At 41.8% G+C, this 27,761-nt stretch overlaps 1 protein-coding gene across 1 annotated transcript in view; it reads right to left on the minus strand.

The window, feature by feature from the left end:
* The window catches only part of LOC120017405 (LIM domain-binding protein 3-like), a 55,652-nt gene extending 29,637 nt beyond the window's left edge, over positions 1-26,015 (minus strand). Inside the window, exons 1-2 of the mRNA XM_038960154.1 lie at positions 25,829-26,015; positions 4,667-4,818 (exon numbers count right to left, since the gene is read on the minus strand). Of these exons, the coding sequence (XP_038816082.1) occupies positions 4,667-4,818; positions 25,829-25,924 (248 nt within the window). The 5' untranslated portion in view covers positions 25,925-26,015. The remainder of the gene's footprint in view (positions 1-4,666; positions 4,819-25,828) is intronic.
* Between the last annotated feature and the right edge of the window lie 1,746 nt (positions 26,016-27,761).

Genomic DNA, 27,761 nt, shown 5'->3' on the forward strand with positions numbered 1-27,761 from the left:
TTTATGTAGGGGTGCATTAAGGGATTTAGCCTTCAGAGGTTTATGTAACAACAACACTGCCAGCAGACTTAGAGAGCCCTCAAACACAACAAACAGGTCCACAATCAATACCAGAGTTCAAAATAAAAATAAACAGTTATGAGATGGTAGGTTGAAAGAAAATGTCATCCTGGACCCCACCATAGTCTTCATTTCAGCGACCCATTCACTGCAGTGACGAAGGCTGTTGCCTTTATAGAATCCATTTTGATTAGTCTGTCAGAGTGAGGGAAGTTATTCAAATGATAATAAAGTGATAGAAAGTGAAAAAGGTGCTAGAGTTAGAGGAACTGGCCCATCAATAATGATTAACCAGAGAGTGCCAACCTTACCCTCCCCGCCACTCCTTTGTGATTTTTTAAATGTTTTTTAATAGTGGAGACGTAATTTAACTGTAAATGTGCCATGAACACAACCACTCATGATGTTTTCATCTGATTGTCAAACAAATCACTACCTTCACACGTTTATCCAAAATAATTCCAGCATCCGATTAGTGCACGTGTATTCCCGCCAACTTTCGTTCAATTCGCAAGTGGATGAAACTACCTCAACCGCGCAAGCTTCCGAGGCAGCGAAACAGCGCCCCTCTGTCTTACTATACGAAGCCCATGTATCTGATGCTGTTTAGACAAAAAATAAAAAGGTATGACATGCCATACTCTTTTTGGCCAGACAACATCAGATACATGGGCTATATGTCCTCTGCCTCGATGAAGATGGCAGTATTATCAGCAGCACCGGTCTTTTCACTACAGAAATGCGTATGGTATCCCCCTAGAGTCTAAGGGCCCGAGGCTGGGTTCCTACGAAGCTAGCCATGTCGAGAACTAGGCTTGCCTAGTTCATGGCAGAAAAATAGCTAAAGAATGGGTGGGTCCCAGTGTAAATCAGTGACACCTCACTACACGTCAAACCAATCAAATGCCTTGCTTGGGCGGAGCACCAATAGTGCTCACTAGATTAGTTTCATAGGTGCAACAGTGCGTGACGATTCTTTTTACAGTCTATGGTGAGGATGGCCGGGAAATCGCAGATTAAAACCCCATCAAAATATGTTGATGTATGCCAATTGTGTATAGAGCACACTTCTGACAAAACACAATTAAGGTTTTCGTCCATTTTCTGCAATGGTGCAAACTAGCATACGGAACAACTCTCTGCAAAATGTGTCATTCCCTGTCTGAAAACAGTGACAAACATAACACGTAGCACCAACGGGCATGTGGTAGGAAGGTTCTTGAAATGTAGCATCCAATCAAAATCTTGCCGCTGGGAGCCAGCGGACCATTTTTAACCGTTTTTGCAATACAAAATTCTTTAGACTTCCAAGGGAGGCGTGACAGTGACGTGACTAAGCTAGCATTGGGAATTGTTTTAAGATGGTCATACCAAGGATAATTTAGCTATTTGATTTAGAATTGTAGGACCCCTGTATGTATAAAAAATCATATTTAAAAAAATTATGTTGAAACATTGAATTTGGCCTTACTGCTATTAGCCCAAAGAAACACAATGAATAACAGATAGTCAAGATGTTTATCAAAAGGAAGTATGTTTTGAAGTATCAGTCCTATATCTGAGTGATATAAGAAAGCTTATTTTACCGTGGAATTACCTGTATACCTTGAACATGGAAATGCGCTATTCACTTCTAGAAATATTTCAGCTCGGTACCGGCTTCTTAGCGTTCGGACGCTACAGACGTTTTAGTGAGAAGACAGATTTTTGAGATGTCTCCTGGTCTGACAAACCCCTCTGTAGCTCTGCCACCTTCCACCGCAGATGCAGAAGGCCGATATCGGCGGATTGAGACGCAGCCCGTGCAGATATCTCAGATTTTGATGGGGATTTTTTATGTATTATGCCTTGAGCACAGCCTGGCGGCACCTCTATCCCCTTGATGATGTGAGGCCTGAGGCAATTGTCTCTTCTGCCTAATGGCAAGTCCGCCAGTGCTAACATCTCACCCTAGACATTCAGCAGTCTATCATTAGGATGTAATTGGCTGATTGTTTGATATAGGAAGCATTCATATCACACATGCACTATAGCTATATTGCGGTGCTTTTTTCATTAGCACTTTATCTGGTCTCTGCAACCTTGGAAGTCATGTGTGTGTGCATGTGTAAGTAATTGAAGGCATCCACTGTGTTTGCCGTAGTTTAAACGGCAGGGGGTGAATCTTTTCAATCAAATTAATGAAAAGACGACATGGGACACTATTAAGGACGCATGGTTTCACCTACAGTTGAAGTCGGAAGTTTACATACACCTTAGCCAAATACATTTAAGCTCAGTTTTTCACAATTCCTGACATTTAATCCAAGTAAAAATTCCCTGTCTTAGGTCAGTTAGGATCACCACTTTATTTTAAGAATGTGAAATGTCAGAATAATAGTAAAGAGAATGATTTCTTTCAGCTTTTATTTCTTTCATCACATTCCCAACAACAACATGATGCTGCCACCCCTGTGCTTCACGGTTGGGATGGTGTTCTTCGGCTTGCAAGCGTCCCCCTTTTTCCTCCAAACATAACGAGGGTCATTATGGCCAAACAGTTCTATTTTTGTTTCATCAGACCAGAGGACATTTCTCCAAAAAGTACGATCTTTGTCCACATGTGCAGTTGCAAACCGTAGTCTGGCGGTTTTGGAGCAGTGGCTTCTTCCTTGCTGAGCAGCCTTTCAGGTTATGTTGATATAGGACTCGTTTTACTGTGGATATAGATACATTTGTACCTGTTTCCTCCAGCATCTTCACAAGGACCTTTGCTGATGTTCTGGGTTTGATTGGCACTTTTCGCACCAAAGTACGTTCATCTCTAGGAGACAGAACGCGTCTTCTTCCTGAGCGGTATGACGGCTGCGTGGTCCCATGATGTTTATACTTGCGTACTATTGTTTGTACAGATGAACGTGGTACCTTCAGGCGTTTGGAAATTGCTCCCAAGGATGAACCAGACTTGTGGAGGTCTACAAATTGTCTTTATGAGGTCTTGGCTGATTTCTTTTGATTTTCCCAGGATGTCAAGCAAAGAGGCACTAAGTTTGAAGGTAAGCCTTGAAATACATCCACAGGTACACCTACAACTGACTCAAATTATGTCAATTAGCCTATCAGAAGCTTCTAAATGACATCATTTTCTGGAATTTTCCAAGCTGTTTAAAGTCACAGTCAACTTAGTATATGTAAACTTCTTACCCGCTGGAATTATGATACAGTGAATTATAAATGAAATAATCTGTCTGTAAACAATTGTTGGAAAAATTACTTGTGTCATGCACAATGTAGATGTCCTAACCGACTTGCCAAAACTATAGTTTGTTAACAAGACATTTGTGGAGTGATTGAAAAACAAGTTTTAATGACTCCAACCTAAGTGTATGTAAACTTCCGACTTCAACTGTATATTCATTTAGCAGCGACGGGCCTTCTCTGCTAAATTATTGCCACCACTCCCCAAAAAGGTAAGAATTTCTCAGGATGGTAAAAACGTTTTCAGTTTAAACTGAAAACAACTACAACACATACAGTGCCTTCAGAAATAATTCACACCCCTTGACTTGTTCACATTTTGTTGTTGTTACAGCCTGAATTGAAAATGTAAAAAAATAAAAAGATTGTCATTGGCCTACACACAATACAACATAATGTCGAAGTGGAATAAAGTTTTTCGAATTATTTTACAAATTCATTCAAAATGTAAGTCGCTCTGGATAAGAGCGTCTGCTAAATGACTTAAATGTAAATGTAAATGTAAAAGCTGAAATGTCTTCAGTCAACTCCTTTGTTATGGCAAGCCTAAAGATCTCAACAAGTCACATAATAAATTGCATGGACTCACCCTGTATGCAATAAGTGTTTAACATGATTTTTGAATGACTACTTCATCTCTGTACTCCACACATGCAGATAATTGTAAGGTTGAGTTGAGCAGTGAATTTCAAACATATATTCAACCACAAAGACCAGGGAGGTTTTCCAATGCCTCGCAAAGAAGGGCATCTATTGGTAGATGGGTAAAATACTTAGGTTTGGCTGTGAGATATGGGTCTGTACACAAGCATTTGTTCCAAACTAATCAATTCAAGCATGGTCCAAAAACCGATGCTGCATGCTAATAATATTGTTACACTGATTAGCTTTTTCCTATAGTAACATTGATTTTAAAAAATGTACTGAGTTCTGGTTATTTCTATGGGGAACACACTGTGTCAGAGGAAATCGTATTAATGTATATCCCATGACAAAAGTATACCAAAGCCATCTTTGGTTCTCTAGTTTTAGCCAAGACAACAGGTTATTTATTATATAATTATTTATATTCCCTCCCTCCATACATTCCCTCTCTCCTCAATCCTCAGATGACAGAAAGGCCACATCTCTACCTCTAAAAGATTTGAGGCAGCCCACTCTGTCTCCCTGTGCGTGTTTAAAATGACACCTAATATCTGTCTGATCATCAATTATGCCACTATAAGAGTTGGCCCTCAGAGAGAAGAGGAGTGTGTGTGTGTGTGTGTGTGTGTGTGTGTGTGTGTGTGTGTGTGTGTGTGTGTGTGTGTGTGTGTGTGTGTGTGTGTGTGTGTGTGTGTGTGTGTGTGTGTGTGTGTGTGTTACGTACTTCTGCATGGTGAGGGCCAGGTTGAAGCTGGCAGACTTGATCTTGTTCTGGGCCTCCAGGTGGGTCATGCCTTCAGTGCTGACCCCGTCGATGGCCATGATGATGTCACCCTGGATCAGGTTGCCCTGCTGTGCCTTACTCCCTGGGGTGATCTGTGGACGGTCAGCACACACATAGGTCAACCTCAATCATAATGTGCTTTGTCAATGGACACTAGTGCTAAGCGATTAACCAAAATGTCTAAACATAAAAAATAAAATACAAAAAACAGCTAATTGACAGACATCGGTTCAATTATTATAATAACATTTTGTTCTGTTTTTTTCTGTGAGCTTGATGGTCAGTTTCTATAGAGAGAAATTAGATCAACCCCGAACTTTGAAGTTTAGTAGGGAGTTGTAGTTTCCAACAGGCCAATATTCTACATAGTTTAGTGCAGAAAATGTGGTGATTAACTACAATGACCATAATCCATTGTCCGCCTGCTTACTTGCACGGTTTCGGTCTGTGTGGAGCAGACACTAAGAGCTCGTTGAATGAGAGAGAACGCACGAGAGGGATAAAATCCGTTGCATTGCAGGACTTTCTCTACCTGAAAATACATGATGTAAGTGATTGATAGTTGGTATTCAACAGTCATAAAAGTATGCCTTATTTACTATCACTTAATCACAGCAGAGAAGTAAATATCTTAGGTCAATGAAATGGGAATGGAATCGATCAATGGTGTTATGAGTGAGCTGCCGTCACGTAGGGCTCGGCTTAAGTCTCTCAGAGGTGCAAAGCCTCCTCCCAATCACAGCCAGGTGGAGCCCGACAACCTGTTTACACTGGACACAATAGGAGGACACAAGTGTACAGGCAGGCCTCCATCTCTAATCCTTGACAGCTGACTACATAACCTAACATGCGGAACATTCTGTGATTATTACATTATCTCAATATGGATGTAGAAGACTGAACTTGGACGATCAGTTCATCAGTAATCACGGTCACACTTTATTTGGATAGTCCAGAAAGTCCATCTGTAGATGCTCAATAGATGGTCATACTATCACCAAACTATCTGTTGATAAGCAACTGCTTGCTAAGGTTAGGTTTAGAATAAGGGTTACGTTTAGGGTTAGGATAAGGGTTAAGGTTCGGGTTAGCAGATACACTATATATACAAAAGTATGTGGACATACCTTGAAATTAGTGGACTCGGCTATTTCAGCCACACCCGTTGCTGACAGGTGTATAAAAGCACACAGCCATGCAATCTCCATAGACAAACATTGGCAGTCAAATGGCCTTACTGAAGAGCTCAGTGATTTTCAACGTGGCATCGTCATAGGATGCCACCTTTCCAACAAGTCAGTTCATCAAATTTCTGCCCTGCTAGACCCGGTCAACTGTAAGTGATGTTATTGGGAATTGGAAACGTCTCTGAGCATTTAAAAAAAACTGATTTTAATCATTTAGCAGATGCTCTTATCCAGAGCAATTAGGGTTAAGTACCTTGCTCAAGGGCACATAGGCAGATTTCATCTAGTCAGCTTCAGGATTTGAACCAGCAACCTTTTGTTTACTGGCCCAACCTCTTAACCGCTAGACTACCACCCAGCCACAGCAACAACGGCTCAGCCGCAAAGTGGTAGGCCACACAAGTTCCAAACTGCCTCTGGAAGCAACGTCAGCACAATAATTGTTTGTCGGGAGCTTCATGAAATGGGTTTCCGTGGCCAAGCAGCCGCACACAAGCCTAAGATCACCATGCGCTCGGCTGGAGTGGTGTAAAGCTCACCGCCATTGGACTCTGGAGCAGTGGGAACGCGTTCTCTGGAGTGATGAATCACGCTTCACCATCTGGCAGTCCGACAGACGAATCTGCCCCCGCAGCAATGTTTCAACATCTAGTGGAAAGCCTTCCCAGAAGAGTGGAGACTGTTATAGCAGCAAAGCGGGGACTAACTCCATATTAATGCCCATGATTTTGGAATGAGATGTTCTACGAGCAGGTATCCACATACTTTTGGTTATGTAGTATAGTTAGTTGAAATGTTAATGATACTCCATCTGTAGATGCTCTACAGACTATCTAAATAAAGCGTTACCGTAGTCACCAATGTGCGTGAGGCGATTCATGCCTCCGATAAAGCTAATCAGGAAACATCTAATTAAGTGCCCAGGATTATTGGTACACTGGAAACTATCTGTAATTTCCACCATTTAATGATGAAACTAGGGGAGAACGGATGGGGAGGCTTCCAGGCCACTCATTAGCTGGTTTATCAGAGGCAGGGTTTTTTATTTTTTATTTTAACCCTCCAGTTTTGACACCATCTGCCCTCATTTATAAAACCACCCTCACCCCAAAATATCCCTCCTGATAAAAACCCTTACCTCACCTAATCTCATGGTCTTTATCCCCATCTTTTACTCCCAGGAGTAGTACACAGTAATTGGCTGCTTCCTGTTCAAACTGCCTGACATTTCTTACTTACTCACTTTTCATATTCCCGCAATAATTTCCATAATTTCCAAAGAAGAGACGTGAGAGAGCCCTCATAAAGCATAGAAAAATCTAACTGACTAAATCCCTTGAGTGGAAAGTGAAAGTCAGGGTGGCTTATTCATTATTACTGTTAAAAGAACATGGAATAGCATTGCAACAATAGGGTCTGCATGCACTTTCATCAGAGTGAAGAGAATGAGTCGGCTGTAGACAGAGACACACTTGATTAATTTAGGCCTAAGTGATCATTAGAATGAGATTTTTATTGATTTATTTTATTGAACCTTTATTTAACTAGGCAAGTCAGTTAAGAACAAATCTTATTTATAATGACGGACTACCCCGGCCAAACCCGGACGACCCTGGGCCAATTGTGCACCGCCCTATGGGACTCCCAATCACGGCCGGATGTGATTCAGCCTGGATTCGAACCAGGGACTGTAGTGACACCACTGAGATGCAGTGCCTTAGACCGCTGCGCCACTCAGAAGCCAAGATGAATGGGCACTGACTTCACAGAGAAGATAGAAGTGCAAATGAGCACAGAAAATAGAGAAGTGAATGGGCATGGACTTCAGAGAAGTGCAAATAAGATTTCAAAATCAAAGTAAACTTTAGCATTAAGTGGTTTAGTATCTGTGATTGCTACAACCATTTATGGACTGTTAAATTAATGATATATAGCCATAGAAGTTTTTAAGAATCTCTCATAACTGTCTCTGAGTTCGAGAGTGGTTACATTTCTCCCGCCCCATCCCTCAGCTGTTTACCAAAAATACAAACAATTGAGTAATCACACACTGTTGCAGACCCGTTTGAGTGTGTTGTTGAAATTTCTCCACTAATCAGTTACATCCAGGGAGGGTTTTCAGCTGTGCATTTCGGGAAACAAGCACCCCCCCATCCCGACAACCCACCCAGCCAAGCAGCCATTCCCTCACATGTGAGTCAAGCTGAAGTGATGCACAACAAATCCGTGGTTTTGAAAAGCAGTAGCATTTCTTTACTTTTAGTCATAGACGAGTATCCTCAGGAGGAGCACCCCCCTCCCCCCTTCTTCCTGTTACTCCTCACAGTTCTATGAATGAAACTAATTAACATTGGCCTACACCTCATTCCAGTAAAAAACAGACTGTCCCACAGCGGTGCAGAAGGCTGTCTGAGGCTGGTATCAAGCTCCACCAGCCATCTCGGTTTGTTGCCTTCACATATATCCCTCTCTCGCTATCTCTTCCACTCTCACCCTCCTTTTCCCTCTTTAATTCCCTTCTTCTTACTCCTCTCTATCCCGTTATCTCGCTCCCTTTCTCACACCCCGCTCTCCCTCTTTCTCTCCCTCTCCTCATCACTCTCTCCTTCCCTCCCTCCATCCATCCCTATCCATCTCTCTCTGAGTGAAAAGATTAATGGGTCCCTGTCTGTATCTCCCTGGGGAGCTCAGTTATCACTAGGCATGTGCAAGACAGCCTGCAACTAGCTGGTGAGACCACTGTGAAGAGCTCATTTAAACACACACCAACAGGGAACTGGAACTAACCGGTGTTGGAAAACATCTCAGGGCCTTCAGAAAGTATTCACAACCCTTGATTTTTTTTCACATTGTCGTGTTACAAGGTTGGATTAAAATGTATTTAATTGTCCTTTTCTGTCAACGATCTACACAAAATACTCTAATGTCAAAGTGGAAGAAAAATTCTAACATATGTAAAAAAAATGTATAAAAAATTAAAACACTAATATATCTTGATTACATAAGTATTCAACCCCCGGGGTCAATTCATGTTAGAATCACCTTTGGCAGCGTGAGTCTTTCTTGGTATGTCTAAGAGCTTTGCACACCTGGATTGTACAATATTTACACATTATATATTTTTTGAAGTAGGTTGTTGATCATTGCTAGACAGCCATTTTCAAGTCTTGCCATATATTCTGAAGCCGATTTAAGTCAAAACTGTAACTAGGCCACTCTGGAACATTCAATGTTGTCGTCTTGGTACGCAACTCGAGTGTATATTTGACCTTGTGTGTTTTAGGTTATTGTCCTTCTGAAAGGTGAATTTGCCTCCCAGTGTCTGTTGGAAAGCAGACTAAACCAGGTTTTCCTCTAGGATTATGCCTGTGCTTAGTTATATTCCGTTTCTTTTCATCCTAAAAAACTCCCTAGTCCTTATCGATGACAAGCATACCCATAACATGATGCAGCCACCACCATGCTTGAAAATATGAAGAGTGGTACTCAATGATGTGTTGTGTTAGATTTGCCCCAAACACAACGCTTTGTATTCGGGATAACAATTTATTTTCCACAATATTTTTATTTCTGTTCAGGCTTCCTCTTTACGCTGTCATTTAGGTTAGTATTTCAGGGCAACTACAATGTTGTTGATCCATCCTAAAAAATAAATCTATAAACAGCCAATAAACTCTAACTGTTTTAAAGTCACCATTGGCCACATAGTGAAATCCCTGAGCGGTTTCCTCCCTCTCCGGCTACTGAGTTAGGAAGGAGGCCTGAATCTTTGTAGTGACTGAGTGTATTGATACACCATCCAAAGTGTAATTAGTAACTTCATTATGCTTAAAGGGATTTTCAATGTCTGCTTTTTTTTCCGACCCATCTACCTCCCTGGTCTTTGTGGTTAAATCTGTGTTTGAAATTCACTGCTTGACTGAGAGACCTTACAGATAATTGTATCTGTGGGGTACAGAGATGAGATGGTGTTTAACATGATTTTAAATAGCTATTATTATTATTTATTTCACCTTTATTTAACCAGGTAGGCCAGTTGAGAACAAGTTCTCATTTACAACTGCGACCTGGCCAAGATAAAGCAAAGCAGTGCGACAAAATGCTTGGGGTCATTGTCCATTTGGAGGACATTTCTCCAAAAAGTACGATCTTTGTCCCCATGTGCAGTTGCAAACCGTAGTCTGGCGGTTTTGGAGCAGTGGCTTCTTCCTTGCCGAGCAGCCTTTCAGGTTATATCGATATAGGACTCGTTTTACTGTGTATATATAGATAATTGTGTACCTGTTTCCTCCAGCATCTTCACAAGTTCCTTTGCTGATGTTCTGGGATTGATTTGCACTTTTTGGCCACCAAAGTACGTTCATCTCTAGTAGACAGAACGCGTCTCCTTCCTGAGCGGTATGACGGCTGCATGGTCCCATGGTGTTTATACTTGCATACTATTGTTTGTACAGATGAACATGGTACCTTCAGGCGCTTGAAAATTGCTCCCAAGGATGAACCAGACTTGTGGAGTTCTACAATGTTTTTTCTGAAGTCTTGGCTGATTTCTTTTGATTTTCCCATGATGTCAAGCAAAGAGGCCCTGAGTTTGAAGGTAGGCCTTGAAAAACATCCACAGGTACACCTCCAATTGACTCAAATGATGTCAATTAGCCTATCAGAAGCTTCTAAAGCCATGCCATAATTTTCTGGAATTTTCCAAGCTGTTTAAGGGCACAGTCACCTTGGTGTATGTAAACTTCTGACCCGCTGTAATTGTGATACAGTGAATTATAATTGAATTAATCTGTCTGTAAACAATTGTTGGAAAAATTACTTGTGTCATGCACAAAGTAGATGTCCTAACCGACATGCCAAAACTATAGTTTGTTAACAAGAAATGTGTGGTGGTTGAAAAACGAGTTTTAATGACTCCAACCTAAGTGTATGTAAACTTCCGACTTCAACTGATATATATATAGCCTCCTAATATTGTAAGATCTGTGTATATATATTTATATTGCCTCCTAATATTGTACGATCTGTGTGTAGCTTCATTGGCCTGGGCTATTGTTTGTTTGAATTCAAGAACAGATTGAGTAGCCACCAGAGTAGCCAGCCAGAGGCCTATGATTTCTTCCTCCATCCCTGGGAAAAGGCAAGGCGAGTGACTTCACTCTTGCCAAAATAAGCCCAATGCATTTCTATGGGCTCATTTTGGAACTAAACTTGTCGCTTGCCTTCCCGCCTTTGGGACAACGACTCCCATTGTTAGTGCAGAGACATAAGCATCTCGTCATTATATAGGCCTAGCCTATAGATCTCTGGTTGCAGTTACATTTCTTTGCACTGAGGGAGAGAACATGATGCTCGTGGGGGGGGGCGCATGGCTGGCTACTTTTTCTATTTGGCTGGCTAGTCTATGTACTTGTGGAAAACACGGAGCCTGCTGCTGTATTTAGTGGGGAGTCCTGAGTACCGCAGAGGAAACTGACCATTGGGACAGGGACTATAACCGATGACAATCTCCTCTGTGGACAGAGGAAATAATGACATTCCTGGTGTACAGTCCATTAATGGCTATTGATTGCCCCACACTCAATTGTTAAAACGGACTTTCTATTCTACTGTCAAAACCACTGCGGGATCACAGAGTGGTTTGTCATAAACTCCTGTCCCTAAATAAAGTGTTTGTTGATCATGGTCAGCTCCTAGACAATGTGTCCGTGCTGCTTCTCACATTAATATTGAGGGAAAAGAATGATGACAGTCATCGTTTATGACAGGGTCCAGGACAATTGACAGGAGCTTATTAATATAATTTATGCTTTGCTATATAAAAGGTTGTGATTAAAATAATAATTTGAAAAAGAGACTAAAACGCCACAATGCTTTAACTAAAATAGTTCCTCCCCCCAAACAAAATCTGATCAAGCCCCTCTAAATATTTATTATTATCATCATCGATGAATAAATCAAACTGTACTCAGTGAATGTCTGAAAATGTATCAATAGTCTGAGGGTCTTACCCTCACCACTTCTATAGGGACAGACCGAGAAACCGAAAGAGACTGGCAGGATCAAAGCACACCCTCCCTGTCCATTGTGACCCCACTGTCTGAGTCATTGGATGTTGGCCAGATCATTTGTAAGAGACAGCTGCTCTCCCCCCCCCCCCCCCTCTCTATTCAATTTAAAAGGCTTTATTGGAATTGGAAACATATGTTTACATTGTCAAGGCAAGTGGAATAGACAAACAAAAAGGGAAATAAACAAGGGAAATAAATACAGTAAACATTACACTCACAATTTTTTTTTAAGAATATAGACATTTCAACTCTTATATTATTTGCTATGTCAAGTGTTGTAACAATGTGAAAATAGCTGAAGTATGAAAGGGAAAATAAATAAACAGAAAAATGTGCTCTTCCATGCCGTCCCAAAAAGGGGACTCTCCCTACCGCACCTGCTGTCTCGATCGGCTATGAAAAGCCAACTGACATTGACTCCTGAGGTGCTGACCTGTTGCACCCTCTACAACCATTGTGATTATTATTATCTGACCCTGCTGGTCATCTATGAACGTTTGAACATTTTGGCCATGTTCTGTTATAATCTTCACCCGGCACAGCCAGAAGAGGAGTGGCCACCCCTCAGAGCCTGGTTCCTCTCTAGGTTTCTTCCTAGGTTCTGGCCTTTCTAGGGAGTTTTTCCTAGCCACCGTGCTTCTACACCTGCATTGCTTGCTGTTTGGGGTTTTAGGCTGGGTTTCTGTACAGCACTTTGTGACATCGGCTGATGTAAAAAGGGCTTTATAAATGCATTTGATTGATAAATATACGTTGTATTTACAATGGTGTTTGTGCTCCACTGGTCAGTCAAGTCAACTCTATTACAATTGGTGCCATAGAGGACAAGATAGTTTGATCAAAGAGTTACTAGTGACTAGAGGTCGACCGATTAAATCGGAATGGCCGATTAATTAGGGCCGATTTCAAGTTTTCATAACAATCGTAAATCGGTATTTTTGGACACCGATTTGGCCGATTTTTTTACACCTTTATTTAACTAGGCAAGTCAGTTAAAACCTCTTGACACTAGGGGGGCGCCATTTCGACTTTGTAAAAATTCGTTCCCAAATTAAACTGCCTCGTACTCAATTCTTGCTCGTACAATATGCATATTATTATTACTATTGGATAGAAAACACTCTCTAGTTTCTAAAACCGTTTGAATTATTTATCTGAGTGAAACAGAACTCATTCTGCAGCACATTTCCTGTCAGGAAGTGAGATTTCTGAAATCGAGGTCCCTGTTCTGGGGTCAGTTTATAAGTCCCCATGTAAGCTATGGGGCTACATGCACTGCATACACCTTCCTCTAGATGTCAGTAAGCGGTGAGAATTTGAATGGAGTGGATTGCACCATCTGGGGCCCTATATAAGACCGTGGAACGGAAGTACCGTTCTTTTCAACGGGGCGCCTGGCGCAGCAGGGACATCACAATGGCGTCCTGCAAAGCTTTCGTTTTAGCAGTTCTATATCTCCGGTCATGTTTTTATTCGTTATAGTTGTTAAAGACATCATAAGGTAGTTAATTTAAACCGACTTATAGCAGTTTATTGCGATTTTCTGGGATTTCTTTGTGACGCGCTATCACCAGTTGGACACCTTACCGGCACATAGCTAATGTTAGCGGCTATTTCGACAGGACAAGAGGACATCTTTCAACCAAAAGACGATTGTTCTGGAGAAAGGACACCTTGCCCAAGATTCTGATGGAAGCTCAGCAAATAGTAAGCAGTCTTTATGCTGTTAATTCGTACTTATGTTGACAAATGTCAAATAATAATTCCGCCATGAATTTTGGTGCGGTCTCGCTTTAGCGCACGCTGTATTGCGCAGTAACGTTCATTTTAAAAATCTAACACAGCGATTGCATTAAGAACTAATTTGTCTTTCATTTGCTGTCCAACCTGTATTTTTTAGTCAAGTTTATGATTATTTATTGATTAGAATAGGTGCCTCTCCAAAGATTTCTCCCGACATTTTCTGGGCAGCTTGGCAACTTTTCTCATTGTATAACCACGATTTGTGCCGCTAAATATGCACATTTTCGAACAAACTCTATATGCATTGTGTAATATGATGTTATAGGACTGTCATCTGAAGAATTCTGAGAAGGTTAGTGAAAAATTTTATATATTTTGGTGGTTTATACGTTATCGCTATTTTTGGCTTGAATCAATGCTGTTGTGATGTTTGCTATTGTGGTAAGCTAATATAACGCTATATTGTGTTTTCGCTGTAAAACACTTAAAAAATCTGAAATATTGGCTGGATTCACAAGATCTGTGTGTTTCATTTGCTGTACGCTGTGTATTTTTAAGAAATGTTTTATGATGAGTAATTAGGTAATACACGATGGTCTCTGTAGTTATTCTAGTCGCTTTGGTGAGAGTTGTGATGGTGGCTGCAATGGTAAACTATGATTTATACCTGAAATATGCACATTTTTCTAACAAAACATATGCTATACAATAAATATGTTATCAGACTGTCATCTGATGAAGTTGTTTCTTGGTTAGTGGCTATTTATATCTTTATTTGGTCGAATTTGTGATAGCTACTGATGGAGTAAAAAACTGGTGGAGTAAAAAAAGTGGTGTCTTTTGCTAACGTGGTTAGCTAATAGATTTACATATTGTGTCTTCCCTGTAAAACATTTTAAAAATCAGAAATGATGGCTGGATTCACAAGATGTGTATCTTTCATCTGGTGTCTTGGACTTGTGATTTAATGATATTTAGATGCTAGTATTTACTTGTGACGCTATGCTAGGCTATGCTAGTCAGCTTTTTTTACTGATGGGGGTGCTCCCGGATCCGGGTTTGGGAGGAATTAGAGGTTAAGAACACGCTCTTATTTTCAATGACGGCCTAGGAACGGTGGGTTAACTGCCTTGTTCAGGGGCAGAACGACATATTTTTACCTTGTCAGCTCTGGGATTCAATCTTGCAACCTTACAGTTAACTAGTCCCACGCTCTAACCACCTGCCTCTCATTGCACTCCACACGGAGCCTGCCTGTTACGCGAATGCAGTAAGAAGCCAAGGTAAGTTGCTAGCTAGCATTAAACTTATCTTATAAAAAACTTTCATTCAATCAATCATAATCACTAGTTAAACTAGTAATATCATCAACCATGTGTAGTTATCTAGCATGTCCTGCGTTGCATGTAATCGATGCGGTGCGCATTCGCGGAAAAAGGACTGTCTTGCTCCAACATGTACCTAACCATAAACATCATGTCGTTCTTAAAATCAATACACAGAAGTATATATTTTTAAACCTGCATATTTAGCGAAAAAAAAATCCAGGTTAGCAGGCAATATTAACCAGGTGAAATTGTGTCACTTCTCTTGCGTTCATTGCACGCAGAGTCAGGGTATATGCGATAATAATAAACATTTTGTTTTCGAAATGATAGTTTCCGGATTCGACCATATTAATGACCAAAGGCTCGTATTTCTGTGTGTTATGATATAATTAAGTCTATGATTTGATATTTGATAGAGCAGTCTGACTGAGCGATGGTAGGCAGCAGCAGACTCGTAAGCATTCATTCAAACAGCACTTTCGTGCATTTTGCCAGCAGCTCTTCACTGTGCTTCAAGCATTGTGCTGTTTATGACTTCAAGCCTATCAACTCCTGAGATTAGGCTGGTGTAACCGATGTGAAATGGCTAGCTAGTTAGCGGGGTGCGCACTAATAGGGTTTCAAACGTCACTCGCTCTGAGACTTGGAGTAGTTGTTCCCCTTGCTCTGCATGGGTAACGCTGCTTCGATGGTGGCTTTTGTCGTTGTGTTGCTGGTTCGAGCCCAGGGAGGAGCGAGGAGAGGGACGGAAGCTATACTGTTACACTGGCAATACTAAAGTGCCTATAAGAACATCCAATAGTCAAAGGTATATGGAATACAAATGGTATAGAGAGAAATAGTCCTATAAATACTATATTAACTACAACCTAAAACCTAAAACCTTGGAATATTGAAGTCTCATGTTAAGGAACCACCAGCTTTCATATGTTCTCATGTTCTGAGCAAGGAACTTAAACGTTAGCTTTTTTTACATTGCACTTTTACTTTCTTTTTCAACACTTTGTTTTTGCATTATTTAAACCAAATTGAACATGTTTCATTATTTATTTGAGGCTAAATAGATTTTTATTGATGAATTATATTATGTTAAAATAAGTGTTCATTCAGTATTGTTGTAATTGTCATTATTACAAATAAATAAATACATTTAAATTAAATAAAAAATCATAATCGGTCACCCTCTACTAGTGACCCTCTCCATCTTACAGTCAAGTTGACCATCAGGGTCACGCTGTAATAATGCAGGAAATGAGATAACACAGTGATTACATTGCTACTGGAGTAAAACATGCAACAGGTGTTGCTCAGTTTTTAGACAATCTTTCCCCCAATGATGACTAAAATGGAAAACTTTCTCCATCAATAAATGAGTAGAACCCCCCCCCAACCGCTGACTAAATAAGCTACAAAATCCAAGTTCATTGAAACTTTTGTTTCTCACTGGAGCCACCAAGCAAATAACAAGAGGAAATGTTGGGGCAACCAGGAAAAACAAAGGGCGTGAGAGAGGGTGAGGAGTGGATTACCAACTGGCTCACAAAACCTGTACTAACCCTCCACCCCGACTCTGGTCTATTGATATCTGGGTGAATGGCTGGCTGACATGCCTGCTCAAATCTCCTGTGCACTCACAACACACAAAGGACTGGCCTGTTCTATGGGCCAGGCAAAGACCATGAGGGAAGGTGGGGGCACAGAGAGAGAGAGAGCTCGAAAGGAGAAATATATAGCCATAATGACATTTGATATGTCTCTATTCCTTTGGAATGTTTATGAGTGTTTACTGTTCATTTTTTATTTCACTTTTGTTTATTATCTATAACATATGTTTCCCATGCCAATAAAGCCCTTTGACTTGAAAGAGATAAAGGCAAAAGGGAAAAACTATAGAGAAAGAAAGAGGGAAATCAGCAAAGAGTCAGAAATACAGTAGCTAACTAAAGAAAGAGTGATTGCCAGCCAAAGAGCTACAGTATTGATATGCTGAAATGAGGCCCCACACTCTTGTATCACAGTTTCACTGGCCTGCCACTGCCATGATGGAATCGCTTCATCAGATCATGGTTTGATTCATATTTTGTTCATTATGGGTTTGTCCACTTATCATGACACAGTATACAGAACTTCTGATTTGATTCATCTATATTTCCCCTACACATTTATTCAATACGTATTAATTCAAACTGCTCTTTCACAAGATCATTCTGAAGTTTCGAAATGTACACCCAATGCTTTTAAATAAATTAAAAACAGGTTTATAAGAGGTAAACACTTAAAAACCCAGAAGGTCTTTTGCTAGTATGGTATTCATTTCAGGGGAAAATAAGGTCTACACCAAATTTACACAGAAGAAGTGTTTAATTTGTCCAAAATATGTGTAATTTTACAAGCCACATACTTGAAGACCAAAGCTTGAGTTTTGGGTTAGTTTCTGCTAGCAAGCTCAAAAAGAATCAGGGTGACCCGATATCCTATCCCCCACACCCCTGCTCTACCCAGCAGTCCTAGTCTGCCTTGGGAAAACCTTAATGATTCTTCACAGGTCAACAGTCCAAATTACCTCTCAGTAACAGCAATTAAACACCATGAGAACACAGCCATCACAGGCTCCAGGAGACATTCACCAACCGTTGACACCAATGGACAAAGAGACTAAGAGAGGCTGAGTTACTGGGAACCCCAGGCTCTAAGTCCCAACCCGGTCCCCTGACCCCTGAAGGTGTGGAGGTGGGCCCTGCTGGTATATATAGCCCTCACAATCTGCCGAGCAGCGCTGACCTTCAGTGGCTTGCTAAAAACAGCCTTGCCTGTCAGCAGCCCCAGTCACTGGCTCTCGTACCACAGGCCTGGAGGGGGGGTGCTGGAATGCAGAGGCCTGTGAGACCAGGGCTAACATCACAGACACCTTATCAGACTGAGTCAGCAGCCTACTGACTGCTCAGGACCTCAATCTTCAGTCTGCTACTGTGGGGGGAGGGTTACATCTTGTTTAGAGTTGCAGTGAGCTTGATTGATAGGAAGAGGGAATTTAACTGGGGAGGAAGATACGGCCCATAAAACGATTTAACTGGGGAGAAAGATACGGCCCATAAAACTATACATAAACCCCCTTAATTCCGTATGGATTCGGAGAAGTGGGGGAATTCAGACCGCACAGTAAATTGAAAGGGTACAAACTGCATCAAGCAGACCTAGTTAAATCCTGGGGCAAGGGGAGAAGTTTGACATTTATCTAATGTACACCAGATGGAGATTAGAGGGTGTGCCTTGTCTGCTGGTTCTAAGACAGGTACAGTATTTAAGTCTAGTGTATGATACTGATTTATGTCAACTCTACAAGGCCGACGCTCTACAAGGTTTACAACTCAGCGATCCAAGGGTAAAACAGACAGGCAATATCAAGTAGAATAGCACTATAAACATGATGTACTTCACCTTCACACAAGGTTGCATTTAGCCTACGTTAAGGTAATTAGACGTGTTTAGTGATGGATGGATGGTGCACAGTATCTACTGATTTGAATGAACGAATCAGCTCTTCAAATCCATCTCGTCACAGACAGGGTCACATACCCAACATGAGGATCAGTGTATGAGAGGCAATGACTCTAAAGTTTGAAAGCATGGCCCCATTTGCCCTCGATCTTGGGCCGACACTCAAACAGAAAGAACATAATCACCCGCATCCACTCAAGGGGATTTGTGTTCATCTGTCAATATCAAATCTCACAGCCAGACTAAAGGCCGTAAGCAATGACCACTTTACCGCAACATACTATAGCCAAGAAGCTTTGACTAAAACTGTCACATGAGCCCTTCTGTGTTGGATAACCAGCCCTCCCTCAATTGAAACAAATACTATTGCGGAAGGTGAGAAGACACTCGAAACTCAACAACTTAGGCCACTGCCCAGGGGAGGAGAAGAGACACATTTTAATAGCAGCATGACACAGCTGAGGCCACAAACTGCAAACAGAATTTCCATAAAGGATTATTACAGATCAGATTAAAGCCTGTTGTAAAACGTGATCTTCTGAGGCTATATTGGAGGACAGTTGAAGAAGCTCAAATAAATTACATTTTGTTTTAATCACTTTCATGAGTCCCATAAAACTTCTTGATAACATGAATTGTTGCGAGCCAAGGTGTCCTAACAGGCAACGCAGAATAGAAAGGATCATATCACAACCAGCAATCCTGCATGTGGCACTCAATAGCGCGGGTAGGAGCGTTGGGCCAGTAACCGAAAGGTTGCAGGATCGAATCCCAGAGCTGACAAGGTAAAAATCTGTCGTTCTGCCCCTGAGCAAGGCAGTTAACCCACTGTTCCCCGGGCGCCGATGACGTGGATGTCAATTAAGACAGCCCCCCGCACCTCTCTGATTCAGGGGTTGGGTTAAATGCGGAAGACACATTTCAATTATACAACTAACTAGGTATGCCCCTTTTCCAATTCAGTGCTATTCTCCTTACTGCACCCCAGAGGTTTGCTATGTACACATTTCGTATTCTGAGTTAATGGATCTCCTTGCTGACATTTCTCTCAGACATCTTATGAAGGCCACATTAGTTTTTTATAGCAGTCCAATATTAAAAGGAAATGTCACAGTGCTCCCTCATAAATATGGGGAATTTATAATCCAATAAAATGGTGACTCACATTCGAGGAACTACCGTAAAAGGCGGGCTGAACAGGCCCTCATTAAGATCGACGGGGCTGTAGTGGAGCGGGTCGAGAGTTACAAGTTCCTTGGTGTCCACATCACCAACGAACTATCATGGTCCAAACACGCCAAGACAGTCGTGAAGAGGGCACGACAAAACCTTTTCCCCCCTCAGGAGACTGAAAAGATTTGGCATGGGTCCCCAGATCCTGAAAAAGTTCTACAGTTGCACCATCGAGAGCATCCTGACCGGTTGCATCACCGCCTGGTATGGCAACTGCTCAGTATCTGACCATAAGGCGCTACAGAGGGTAGTGCGTACGGCCCAGTAGATCACTGGGGCCAAGCTTCCTGTCATCCAGGACCTATATAATAGGCGGTGTCAGAGGAAAGCCCATAAAATTGTCAGAGACTCCAGTCACCCAAGTCATAGACTGTTCTCTCTGCTACCGCACGGCAAGCGGTACTGGAGCGCCAAGTCTAGGACCAAAAGGCTCCTCAACAGCTTCTACACCCAAGCCATAAGACGGCTGAACAATTAATCAAATGGCCACCGGACTATTTACATTGACTCCCCCTCTATTTGTTTTGAACACTGCTGCTCCTCGCTGTTTATTATCTATGCATAGTCAATTCACTCCCACCTACATGTACAAATTACCTCAACTAACCTGTACCCCCGCACACTGACTCAGTACCAGTACCCCCACTTCACGGTAAGGTCTACACTTGTTGTATTCGGCGCATGTGACAAATAAAGTCTGATTTGATGAGTTGTTCTCTTGAGGACGACAGAGACAGCAGCTGATTTTTGTCACACAAAGAAGCCATGTCACATGCAAGCCAGCCAGGACGGACTATGGAATGTGGACAAATTAAGTGCCCCACTTGAAAACTGTGGAAATATTTTTGAAAGGCCTCTCTTCCAACGAGGTTTATTTTCATCCCAACCTCACAGTGCCCCACTTGAAAACTGCGGAAATATTTTTGAAAGGCCTCTCTTCCAACGAGGTTTATTTTCATCCCAACCTCACAGTGAGGTATTTATCACGGTCTGCTGCTTGATATTATAGCAGGGTTTCAAGTTCGTGCTTCCCATATGGTATCTGCTTTAGCATCACTCCTGTTTTCACCTCTACACCAGGGGTGTCAAACTTACGGTCCGGGCGCTCCAATCCGGCCCGCGGGTGGTTTGAGTAATTATTATTATTTATTTTTTAATTTAAAACTGTGTAGAAATGATAATGGACCTACATTCATACAGTTTCTTGACGGTCCGGCTTACTAATAATCATTAGACAGTCAGAGAGCATTAAAAATTCCAAAAACAATAGATAGAGGACAATTTTTTGCAAATGTTGATGGCAAGGAACCTCAATGAAGAACGAATGCGGCCCCTGGGGCAAACAGAGTTAAAAAACCCTGGTCTACACGGTTGTTATCGCCTCTACGAGACTGGGGCAATTATCTAATGTAGATATCTACAATTCCAGGGGTATCAATGAATTGTAAACATTTCACATGAACCAAACCACCGGAGTTGATTTGTTCCATTGCTGTACATGGTATCTTAGGCAACAGACTGAGCTCAAATGCTTTAAACTTAAGCCAAGAATTGAAATGACATTTCACTGGCAAAGGTGATGGTATCTAATTCATATATCTTACACAAGCCCACACATACATGTACATGAATAAAAATATATTTTTTAAATGTAATGCATTAGCGCATTTTGGAAGAGAGGTCATTGAACCAGGTCATTGAACCATTTTGTATAAAGTTAGAGCTCTTAACCTGTTGCAGTATACCCAAAGCCAGACCTAGCGTTTAAGACATGCTCCAGAACATTCGCGACTACTAAGTATTTTTCAAACCTCCCGCTTTGGGTTGATGTGTCAATATGTAGTTCATACATCCATCATCTTTGAGCACAATTACTGTCTTCCCTCAACTAGCCACAAAACCCCTAGTTTGAAAGCAACTGTTTTTCTGGATGCTCTGCTGCGCCATTTTCCCTACATTTTCCCCCCACGTGGGCCAGCCCCCTAGCCATTCCAGTTCAACCAATGAGCTTCAGTCCCTTGCCATATGAGTGACAGCTAGCAAGATGCACATGATTCATCCATAGAAGAGAGAGAGCAATGATGTGGTGCACATACATTGCATTCGGAAAGTATTCAGACCACTTGACTTTTTCCGCATTTTGTTATGTTACAGCCATATTCTAAAATTGATTAAATTGTTGTTTTACTCATCAATCTACACAATACCCCATAATGACAAAGCAAAAACAGGTTTAGAATTTTTTTCAATAAACTGAAATATCACATTTACATAAGTATTCATACCCTTTACTCAGTACTTTGTTGAAGCAGCCTCGAGTCTTCTTGGGTATGATGCTACAAGCTTAGAACACCTGTATTTGGGGAGTTTCTCCCATTATTCTCTGCAGATCCTTTCAAGCTCTGTCAGGTTGGATGGGGAGCATCACTGCCATGTCCGGGCTTTGGCTGGGCCACTCAAGGACATTCAGAGACTTGTCCCGAAACCACTCCTGCATTGTCTTGGCTGTGTGCTTAGGGTCGTTGTCCCGTTGAAAGGTGAAATTTTGCCCCAGTCTGAGGTCCTAAGCGCTCTGGAGCAGGTTTTCATCAAGGATCTCTGTTCTTCGCTCTGTTCATCTTTCCCTCGGTCCTGACTAGTCTCCCAGTCTCTGCCACTGAAAAACATCCCCACAGCATGATACTGCCACCACTATGCTTCACTGTAGGTTTCCTCCAGATGTGACGCTTGGCATTCATGCCAAAGAGTTTAATCTTGGTTTCATCAGACCAGAGAATCTTGTTTCTCATGGCCTGAGTGTCTTTAGGGGCTATTTGGCAAACTCTAAGCGGGCTGTCATGTGCCTTTTACTGAGGAGCGGATTCCCTCTGGCCACAACCATAAAGGCCTGATTGGTGGAGTTCTGCAAAGATGGTTGTCCTTCTGGAAGGTCCTCCCATCTTCACCGAGGAACTCTGGAGCTCTGTCAGACTAACCATCGGTTTCTTGGTCACCTCCCTGACCAAGGCCCTTCTCCCCAGATTGCTTACTTTGGCCGGGTGGCCAGCTCTAGGAAGAGTCTTAATAAGTTCCTACTTATTTCATTTAAGAATGATGGAGGCCACTGTGTTCTTGTGGATCTTTAAAAAAATATATATATTTTAGAATAACATAACAAAATGTGGAATAAGTCAAGGTGTCTGAATACTTAACTGACTTACCGGGGCGACAGGTAGCCTAGTGGTTAGAGCGTTGGGCCAGTAACCGAAATGTTGCTAGATCGAATCCCCGAGCTGACAAGGTAAAAATCTGTCGTAGGCCGTCATTGTTCCTAGGCCGTCAGTGTAAATAAGAATTTGTTCTTAACTGACTTGCCTAGTTAAATTTTAAAATATATATACTTTCTAAATGCACTGTGTCTGCACATATGCGACGTAGTACGCAATTTTCGGGGACCACTTTTGGCTCGTGAGCGCTACTTTCAGAACTACTGGCTAAAAAGTATACGAAAGTACTCGAAAATCCCTTTAACTATTCTAACCCTGATAAACCCAGCGTAACATACAGTAAAGCATGCAGACAAATAGGAAGAATAATCTCCAGCCTCAAAAATGTAATGTTACTTGTGCCTGCATAATGGAAGTTTACTCAACCTTTATAGCTATACTGTTATAATAATGTTTCAGATTTAGCAGCAGATTTGAATTTCTTTCATGTTTTAAGTCGCTTGAGATGTACCGCACACAAAGCACCTTATAACACAACACGTCTTTTTACAGCCATAATCCATCCAACCAGACCTCGCCCCTGGGGATCTGTCTCACAGTGCTAGATCTTATGTAGCCAGCTATATCACGGACATACTGTAACATGACATGGGTAATTGGAACCACCACAGTAGCTGTGCAGTATGTGTGTACAGGGCTGAGGTTGTGCAGTCCAGGCCGTCACATGTGAGTGACACAAGCAGCAGCTTGGTCATCAGAAATTTAACAACCCAACCCCCCCACCCTCTTAACTTCCCTCTCTATCATACAGTGTGCGCAAAGTATGTAGGCTACAACACAACACACATTCTCTCTCTCTGTCACACCTGGCTATGGAAAAAAAAAAGACAGCCGTCATGGACCACCCAAACAAACAGCATTCCACCGGTGGGACAGGAACTATTTATAGGCGGGAGCAGCGGCTCTAAGCAGGCGGAAGTTCCTCTCCACCTGTCAGAGTGCTGAGTGACTGGGCCTTGTGCTCCTGTGCTGCAGACTGGAGAACCCAGCTTGCAGGCATACTCTATACAAGACTGTACAGTAAGGTATTCAACAACCAGTTCTAAAGGCTCACTGAAATCAAAAGTTAGTGCATGCTGAGTCTACATGTATGCCCCAATTCCAAATGGACCCCTTGCCCCTATCCCTATGCACTTCCTGTAGATCTGAAAGGACTGTATTAACAATAGTAATAGCTATACTACTTTGCCCTTTGAAATGCTACAGTAGGTGGACTTTTTACTGTGTGGCTTACACTTCTCCAATCCTTTCAGATCAAGTAAGGAGACGGGGCAATAGGTTGATTTGGAAATAGCTGCATTCTCCTTGCCAACTTCTGCCTCTCTGATGTGCAGAATAAACCTCACTAGCAAGACAGAGACATTACTTTGACAGGCACGGCATCTGGCTGTGCATCATTTCTATTCTGTGGTGTGGGTGCTGAAAACCAGTCCATGACAGAGAGTCTTCATCACCGTAGAGGGACAAATGGAGAGCCTGTCCAGTGAACATTGTTCTGTGGCCACAATGTATATGTGGATGGGTGACGGAATGCCATTTAATCCTTTCAATGTGGAGCATATCCAACTGCCACTGTTTGACACCCCTGGGTCTAATTATATGCCTCTATTTTCTCCAACCTCAGGTTCCTCCAATGCCAGCCAGTCACACAACTGAGTGGAGAGACTTTCCTCACCTGGGGCCTAGAAATAGAAAAGGACCCATCCGTGCACGCACACACACGCACTAACATTTACAGGTACCAGTCCTAACATACTGTCAAGGTAATCTACAAGTGAGTTATGCACATATATCCAAAGATGCACCCGTTATGAACACATATGCTTCAGGAACACACACCAGAGCATACATACCAGACTCCTATTATTCCAGCGTGTTTCCTCATTTCTTCTAAGAAATATCTCTTCTACAAATATCTATTTGAATGGCATTGATATTCATAGAAAATGGATTTGTTCTTCCCGGACAATAACTTGTGATATTCAGGCCACAACACCTCTTACTTGCGGTGCTAAAACAAAGTGGGGAAATACACCTCGAAACCTCAAAATTACAGGGCGAAAAATCGGTTCAGTGTTTAAGAAGAAAGGGCAATGAATCCACATATTGGGTCGTGAAAGCACAAACGCAACACTCAAAAAGGCATAACCACACCTGGAGTAGCAACTGAAGTAACTATATACGCCATGCCATGATTCCAGACTGAAAATACACAAGTAGGCCTACATCCTCACCATCCACCAATTTCGGGTTTATATGTTCACATTGCAGAGTTTCACCATCATTTTATGCATGGCCTTTAGGGCTTTACAATGTGTAAGGTGAACATACTACTACAGTAAAAGGTAAAACACAACAAAGCATATTCTCAGACTTCAGCAAAGGCCAAGCTTTAGCACTGGATTGTCAACACCACACAATGTTACCAACCAATGAGACAAAAGTATTGAAACTACTATAATAACACTGCATCCCAAACAATCTATCAAATCAACCAAACTTCCCAAAAAGGACCACCATGTTTAACATACCTACAAGTACTGTACTAGTACCGTAGCGGTAATACAATATTTGACGTCATACAAGGGTTGGGTGACTGCGTCAAGCACTGACCGTCAAATAAACCACAACATTGAGATTCAAGCTTAATGCAGGACAAAGGATCATCTCATTGGTCAAAAGACACATGGGCTATGGGATGTATAAATATCTTCATGTGTGTGTGTGTACAAAGTATGGTTATATGTACTCTGAGTTGGATGAATCAAGCTCTTACCCTGGAGATGGTCAGGGGCATGTTGAAGTCCTTGCCTCCCTGCAATCGGAAGCCCCATGGGGCCGGCCCACTCAGAGAAATATTGTAGCTACTCATTCTTCCAAAGGCTTTGATTGCTTGTGTTGTTTAATCTTCCCACAAAGTGGTGTCCAAAAATGGAGGTAGAGGGGGTGTGGCAGGAGCCAAGTAGCCTCTGAAAGCAGAAAAAAAGGTGTAAAAAAAATAAAAGTACAGGTGAGGACAAAAAAAGATACAATATCTCCCCGAAATGTCAAATGAGACTGGGAGCACAGCAAATTAAAAACCAACCCAGTACAGCCACAGACAAATATGTAATTCACGCCCAACCCTTTTTAAATAATGAGAGAAAGAGAGACAAAAGAGAGTAGAGAGCCAGAGGAAGAGAGGTCTTGCCTGTTTAGAAGAGCTGAAGTGACAGCCTAAGAATAGTCACCACTCTACAGAAAGCAATAGCACAGTGGCAGTGGGAGGGGGGGGTCCCTTATATGGCATGTAAGGGAACACCCAGCACGCCAGGCCTGCCATGTTTCACGGGGCTAATATAGCCTAAACTCCAGACTAGGGTCTTCCCAAAACCGTGTCTCCTTAACACCTCACACTGTGGGTGGTTTCAGGAAACATCTCATTAATATTACAGTAACAGTACACAGATTGCGAAAGACGTAGTCTTGATCGTTAAGTCAAAGCTAAGGTTTGATCCCGTTTGATTTCTCCATGTGTTCCACTTCCACAAAATCTACCCCAGTTTAGATTCTCAACAGTTGAGCAACTGGTTAAAAACTGACCACCATCTGAGTCCATTAAATTTGGCATTTTGGCAAAAATACACTTTTTGGTACACCATACAGTACCAGTCAAAAGTCTGGACACACCAACTCATTCAAGGGTTTTTCATTGTTTTTACTATTTTCTACATTGTAGAAGACATAAACTATGAGCACATATGGAATCATGTAGTAACCAAAAAAAGTGTTAAGCAAATCAAAATATATTGTATATATTTGAGATTCTTCAAAGTACACACCCTTTGCCTTGATAACAGCTTTGCACACTCTTGGCATTCTCTCAACCAACTTCATGAGGTAGTCACCTGGAATGGATTTCAATTAACAGTTGTGCCTTGTTAAAAGTTAATTTGTGGAATTTCTTTCCTGCTTAATGTGTTTGAGCCAATCAGTTGTGACAAGGTAGGGGAGGTATACAGAACATAGCATTATTTGGTAAAATACCATTTTATAGCAAGAACAGCTCAAATAAGCAAAGAGAAATGACAGGCCATCATTACCTTAAGACATGAAGGTCAGTCAATGCGGAAAATTTCAAGAACTTTGAACGTTTGTTCAAGCGCAGTTGCAAAAACCATCAAGCGCTATGATGAAACTGATTCTCATGAGGAACGCCACAGGAAAGGAAGACCCAGAGTTACCTCTGCTGCAGAGGATACCAGCCTTAGAAATTGCAGCCCAAATAAATCCTTCACAGAGTTCAAGTAACAGACACATCTCAACATCAACTGTTTAGAGGATACTGTGAAATCAGGTGTTCATGGTCAAATTGCTGCAAAGAAACCACTACTAAAGGACACCAATAAGAAGAAGACACTTGCTTGGGCCAAAAAACCCAAACAATGGACATTAGACCAGTGCAAATTTGTCCTTTGGTCTGATGAGTCCAAATTAGAGATTTTTGGTTCCCACCGCCGTGTCTTTGTGAGACGCAGAGTAGGTGAAAGAATGATCTCCGCATGTGTGGTTCCCACCGTGAAGCATGGAGGACGGTGTGATGGTGCTTTGCTGGTGACATTGTCAGCGATTTATTTAGAATTCAAGGCACACAACCAGCATGGCTACCACAACATTCTGCAGCGATACGCCATCTCATCTGGTTTGCGCTTAGTGGGACTATCATTTGT

This window comes from Salvelinus namaycush, chromosome 22 (genome assembly GCF_016432855.1).
Source record: "Salvelinus namaycush isolate Seneca chromosome 22, SaNama_1.0, whole genome shotgun sequence".
In the NCBI taxonomy this organism is placed as follows: domain Eukaryota; kingdom Metazoa; phylum Chordata; class Actinopteri; order Salmoniformes; family Salmonidae; genus Salvelinus; species Salvelinus namaycush.